Raw genomic sequence first — 6,117 nt, 5'->3', positions numbered from 1 at the left:
GCGTTGCTGCTGAATCTGGCAGCAGCAGAAGACGGCCTTGAAGTGGCTCAGTGGAATTCCGCCTTTTTGCTGCGCTCTGGCGCTGCAGCAGTGCCAGGTGCTGCTGCTGCTGCTGCTGATGTTCCCGCTGCTGCTCCTGCTGCGCCTTTCGAAAGCCCTCAGCAGCAGCAGCAGCAACAGCAACCCGTGCGCCCGCATGCAGACCCACTCAGCCCCACATTGACTCAGGAGCAGGAGCAGCAGAAAGCGCAGCACCAGCAGCAGCGAGCGCAGCAGCAGCTGCCGCTGAGCCAGCAGCCGCAGCAGCAGCAGCAGCAGCAGCCCATGAGTCTGGTGTATCGACAGCTGAACCGCGCGGCCCTCCAGGGCAATGTGCAGGCCTTGCGAGAAATAGGTTTAATGCATGCAACAAATGAGTAAACCTTTTATCTTTTTTTTAACCCTTTAAAATCCTTTTTTAATTTCTTTTTGTCTTCTTTTCATCTCTTTTTGTCTCCTCTTTGGCTTTTATTTTTCTTTTCTCTTTTTCCATTTTGGATCTCCTTTTGTCTCCCATTTGTCTTTTTTTTGTTTCATTTTTATTTTTTTCTTTTTCCTCTTAGTCTCCTTTTGTCTGCTTTTGTCGTACTCTCTTTTCCTCTTTTTGCTGCTTCCTTATTCCAACTAGCATTTGCTGGCATCTGCAAGCCTGCTTTTATATCTGCATACATCTGCATGCAAGTGCATGCATGCATGCATGCACTTGCATGCATGCGCTTTGGGGCTTATTTGCCTCCAGCAGCCTTTTTGGTTATTTTGCTGCTGCAGAGGAGGCGCGGAGAAGGACGAGTTGCTTTCCATTCAAGTGCTGCTGCGCTCCCTCAGCCTCGGAGACATTCAGTGAGTACTCTTACGGGCTTTCATGCATGCATGCATGCATGCATGCATGCATGCGCGTGTGCATGCATGCATGCAAGCCTGCATGCATGCGTTCTGTGTTGTTTCGGGGCTGCAGGTCTTTGCTGCCTCTGGCACTGACGGTGGAGCGCCGCGCGGGGGGGAACTTGAGGTGGGCCTTTGTCTACAGACAGACTAGCCCCACAGCTAGCTAGCTAGCTAGCTATCTGGCTAGCTAGCGAGCTATCTAGCCATCTAGCCAGCTAGCTAGCTAGCTAGCTAGCTGGCTGGCTAGCTAGCTAGCCACCCCTTTAGCCACACAGCTGGCTAGCTGGCTCTCTAGGTAGCCAGCAGCCTAGCCACCCAGCTAGCTAGACGCCTGGCTAGCTAGCTGTCTCTCCAGCTAGCCTCTCAACTAGCTAGCGACTTGCGCAGCTAGCTAACTAGACAGCTAGCTAGCCGGGCAGCTATCTGGCTACTCAGATTAGCTAGCTAGGGAGCTAGCTAGCTAGCTAGGCAGCTAGCTAGCTAGCTAGCTAGGCAGCTAGCTAGTGCGGTAGTGGGGCTTTTCTGGGCAACTGTGGGGGGGCGCATTTGCGCATGCGGCGCGTTGCTGAGGTGTCTGTACACCCCAGAGGCGCTGCTGCGGTGTCTGGACACCTGCAGGCTGCTGCAGCGCGCAGAAGAAATGCTGCAGTACTTTTTGGAGTCGGGGGGCCCCCGGGAGGCCGAGGGGGCCCCCGAGGGTACGGGAACTGTACCCAGGGGGGCCCCCTGGTTCAGGGGCCTCTGGCGCTCCGCGGGCTGCCGCGCTGCCCTCTGGAGAATCCGCATTAAGAAGCGGCTGCATGCAACCAAGCTCTTCTAACTTGCCGATGTGGGGCCCACGCATGCATGCATGCATGCATGCATGCATGCAGGGCGCTGGTGGCGGGAGGGAAGAGTGGATTTGCTGCTATCATATATATTATATATATTATATATATATAATAAATGGCGAAGAGCTAGGGGGGCTTGCTTATGCATCAGTTTAAATGTCTTTATTGTTGTTTTGCTCTATGATTTGCATGCATGCAAACAACAGCGGTTCTGGGCACTCGTGCATGCAAAGGGGCAGGTGGAGCTCCTCCAAGTGTATGTACACCCGAACAGAAGAGTGCACGCACTGGCCGGGAGCTGGGGTGTCTGTACAGCGCAACCAGAGGGGGCACTCAGGAGCAGCAAAAACTCCTAGCAATATTTTTTCCCCAATGCATGCCCTTGTTCTCCACAAGAACAACCAACTAGGGTTTAGGGTGTAGGGTTTAGGGTCTTGTTAAATTCTGCAGCATCGAGATAGGTAGACGTGGCTGCCCGCCACGGCAGTGTATGTACACCGCAGATTTGCTTGTCCTCTAAAAGGGCAAATGGGCTCTTTAGGAGTTCAAATTTTGCCAGTTTTGATTTATAACTTAATTTAGTTTACATTTTTAACAAACAAATATACAAATATTTAACTATTTGTGTACCAAAGAAAGTGCTTTTTCCCTCTCCTCTGGGGATGCTGGCTGGCGGCGCACAGCGCCAGAGCCATAAAGGCCAGTAGCCTCATTTAGGAACCCCCAGGTTCTGCAGCAGCAGCAGCAGCTGCTGCTGCTGCTGCTGCAGCTAGCACTGCTAGGCTGGCGTGCAAGACCTAGTGGGCTGGCAAGGACCCAGGTGCTCGCCGGGGCCGGGGTGCTACTAACGGGGAAGAAAACGGCGGCCATATATACATGTTGTGGGGTTTTTTTAATAATAAAAGGAAAAAAGAAGTGAAATTCGGCTAAGTTTCCCTCGGGCGGGGAATCGAGCGCATGCAGCCAGCAGCGCCCACGGGGGTCTTGAGTGGGGCGGGGGAATTGGGGCTGCGTGGCCGAGGCTGGCCGTGGCCAGCGAAAAAGAGAGGCTTTCTGTTGGTCTTTGGTCTTCGCCACTAAAAAGAATTCTCTTTTTTCGCGCATTTCCCTGCAGCAGATCGAGATCGGGGGAAAATGGCGTTCAAGAAGGTGCGCGTACACCGCAGAAGGCTGCGCGGCGAAGCGCGAACTTGAATTGTTTCTTCCCCGCATCGATCTGCAGCAGTTTTGAATTTAACTTTGCAAATTAAAAGATTTTTATTGATTTAAATGCTAATTTTGCTTTTCCCTGCAATTTGTGCTGCTGGTGCTGCGCGCTTTCCTCCCGATCAGCCCACACCTCCGCGGCGGCGGCTGCCACCTCCCGCGGCTTTTTCTTGAACTCTGCATGTTTGTCTTGAAGTCTTTGTTTCAAATTATCATTTTTAAATATAGTTCTCAATCTTTTTATTTCTTTTAACAGTCTGGGAAGCTTCAGCTGCGGGCTACCGCGCTTCGCGCTTCGCTGCTTGCTGTTGCATGTGAATGTGGAAGTTGAATTATTTGAATTGCGGGCGTTTGCGCGTGGCTGGCGGCCCAGCGCCTCCGGCTTTGCGAGGGTTTTGAAACCCTAATTTAAGGTTTAGCAGCGGCGGTCGCTGGGGTTTCTGGAAAGCGGAGAAGTCCGTTTGCGAGCTTTCTGCGCAGGTGGTCGTCATTAACTGCCAAGGCCACTTGCTGGGCCGGCTGGCCTCTGTGGTGGCGAAGGAGATCTTGAACGGGCAGCACGTGGTCTGCGTGAAGTGCGAAAACATAAACATATCAGGTGCGCCACTTTCTGCTGCTGCTGCTGCTGCTGCTGCTGCTGCTTTTTGGTCCGTTCTTTCGCTTCCTGCAGCAGCAGCATCTCGCTCCTGCGCTGCAGCAGCAACAGCAGCAGCAGCAGCAGCGGGGGATGTTGTTTGCGTTTGCTGCGCTGCAGGGTCTCTGCACCGCAACAAACTGAAGTACCAGGCCTTCCTGCGGCTGCGGATGAACTCCAACCCCAGGAGGGGCCCCTTCCACATGAGGGCCCCCTCGCGCATCTTCTGGCGCGCAGTGAGGGGCATGATTCGCCACAAGACGATCCGGGGCAAGAAGGCCCTTTCTCGCCTTGAGGTGCGCAGCAGCAGCAGCAGCAGCAGCAGCAGCAGCAGCAGCGGCGGCAGCAGCAGCAGCAGCAGATGGCGCGCGATGCTGCGGGTGTGCTGCAGGTCTATGAAGGCGTGCCTGTGAAGTACGAGAGGAAGAAGAAGGTGGTGGTGCCGCAGGCGCTGCGGGTGGTGCGGCTGCGTCCGGGCCGGGACTTTTGCCGGTTGGGGGAGTTGAGCGAGCTGGTGAGTCTTTTTTTTGTTTTTAAACATCAAAATATATTTAATTTGCAAAATGAAACCGATTTTGATGTTTATTTTTGAGTTTTATCGGCGCTTTCCGCGAAGATCAGAGGCTTGCAAGTGGCGGCGCGCGCGCGGCGCTGGGGTGTATGCGCAGGTCGGCTGGTCCAAGGGCAGCCTGATCTCCCGCCTCGAAGAAAAAAGAAAAGCCAGATCTTTGAAATATTACAAAAGAAAAAGAGAAGAGGCTCGAGTTGCTGCAGCAGCAATGAAGGAGGCCACCAGCGCGTTGCCTCAGGAACAGCAGCAGCTGCTGCAGCAGTGCGGCTACGCGTGACCGCCGCTGCGGTGTCTGCGCAGCTGCGGGGGGCGCTACTGGTAATAATTCTGTTGTTATAATTAAATTATTTAATTATTTAATTATAATAATATTATTATTATTCTTCTTGAGGCTTCGTTTGGACTTGGTCGCCGCGATCCGCAAGAGTCCGAAACGCCCGAGGGCGCACGCAGCAGCGGGCTCCCGCGGCTGCTGCTGCAACTTATTTTCTAATTCTTGAGTGGAGGCTTTTTGAACTTCTTTGCAACCCCGCAGCAGCAAAAGCAGCATTTGATGCCAACTAGAAGCTCCAGTTAGTTGTTTTATTTAGTTATTTCATTTAGAATTCTTTTGCTGATTTGTCGGAGCAGCAAATGGTCAGATACGCGTTTTTCAGCTAGTTCCGATTCTGCGAAAAAGTGCCTTTTTGGCTGGTCCGGGAGCTGCAGCAGCAGTAGCAGCAGCAGCAGAAGGCAGCAGCTGCTTTTGAGTGCGTTGGGGGCTTGTAGCTGCGCCCTGCGAGGGTTTAGGGTTTAGGGTTCCCGCGTGGTCTCGAGTTTGGGCGAGGCCGTGTGTTGCCCTGCAGAGCCCTCAAAGGGCGGGCTTCTGGCCAGCTAGCTGCGTGGCTAGCCAGCTAGCTCGCGAGTTGCTGCTTGTGCTGCTGCTGCTGCAGTTCTTTGCTGCTGCTGTCTGGCTGGCTTGCGAGGTGTACGTACACTGCGCAGCGGTGGCGCGCAGCGCGGCCGCGCAGGCGCTGCTGCGACAAAGCGCGAATTTATCTTTTTTGAATTTGTATTTCATTTGGGAATAAATGAAATGCAAAATGAATTATTATTTATGCGGAAAAGAGCTTTTTCTTTCGCGTTTAGTGCTGCCTAACGGGGCGGCGTTTTGATCGGGGGTGATGGCGTGCGCCGAGACAGGCGGCGATACTTTTCGCGGGAAAAGGGTCTATTTTAAGGATTTTTTTGCGGATTGAGCATTTAAGTGAATTATTTACTAATTAATAGTTTTTAAATTTGTTTTTAATTAGAAAAAAGGGGGGAAAACGGGGAAGAGGCGTGGGAGAGCTCCCGCGGATTCGGCTGTCCGTACACCCCACGGCGGCGCTGCTGCTCTGGCGGTCGCGCGTTGCGCGTTTGCGGCTGCGGCGAAAAGGAGCGAATTTGAATTATAAAAGAAAAAAGAAATTATAAAATAAATAAAACTTCGTTTTGTGTTGGGGGAACTCGGGGCTTAGCGCAGAGTCCAGGGCTGCGTCTGGCGGCAGCAGCGGCGGCGGCTGCTGCTCGAGACGGCCAGCGGGAGTGTCTCGCGCTGCTGCTGTTTGAACTTGCAAAAAGCTCTTTCCGCTGTTTTAATTGTGGCATTACTCGCCGAAAGAGCTTGTTCGCGCTGCTGCTGCACCTGCTGCTGCCTCTGTTGCTGCTGCTCGGTTTTCCTCGCGCTGTCGGAGGTGAGGCTGCCGCCTCTTCTGCCTTTCTTTCTTTGCTGCTGCTGTCTTCGCCTTCGAAATCCTTTTGCTGCACCTCCAGCTTCCGTCTTCTTCTTTCTTGCGCGTTAGCGGGTGCCCTGCTGCTGTGCGTCGCCGCTCCTGCTGCAGCGCCCGCTGCTGCTGCTGCTGCTGCTGCTGCTGCTGCTGCTGCTGCTGCTGCCTGGGGCCGCTGCGTCTCGCGGCGCCCGCGGCGTCCTC

The 6,117-nt window shown here is 53.7% G+C and overlaps 2 protein-coding genes across 2 annotated transcripts; both read left to right on the top strand.

Moving 5' to 3' along the window:
- Positions 1 to 324: 324 nt before the first annotated feature.
- Positions 325 to 1,744, top strand: ETH_00000630 (uncharacterized protein; the record flags this gene model as incomplete). Its single annotated transcript, XM_013380343.1, has 4 exons — positions 325 to 416; positions 808 to 879; positions 995 to 1,048; positions 1,543 to 1,744. The coding sequence occupies 4 exons, from the start codon at positions 325 to 327 to the stop codon at positions 1,742 to 1,744; spliced, it is 420 nt and encodes a 139-aa protein (XP_013235797.1).
- A 1,144-nt stretch (positions 1,745 to 2,888) lies between these two features.
- ETH_00000625 (60S ribosomal protein L13a, putative) lies at positions 2,889 to 4,442 on the top strand (the record flags this gene model as incomplete). Its single annotated transcript, XM_013380342.1, has 5 exons — positions 2,889 to 2,903; positions 3,441 to 3,558; positions 3,715 to 3,890; positions 3,986 to 4,108; positions 4,263 to 4,442. 5 exons carry the CDS (start codon positions 2,889 to 2,891, stop codon positions 4,440 to 4,442), a joined length of 612 nt encoding a protein of 203 aa, XP_013235796.1.
- Between the last annotated feature and the right edge of the window lie 1,675 nt (positions 4,443 to 6,117).

Source organism: Eimeria tenella, genomic scaffold, assembly GCF_000499545.2.
Source record: "Eimeria tenella Houghton genomic scaffold, Eth_scaff525, whole genome shotgun sequence".
Taxonomy (NCBI): Eukaryota; Apicomplexa; class Conoidasida; order Eucoccidiorida; family Eimeriidae; genus Eimeria; species Eimeria tenella.
The sequence above is the reverse complement of the archived record's forward strand: the minus strand, read 5'-3'. Positions and strand labels throughout refer to the sequence as shown.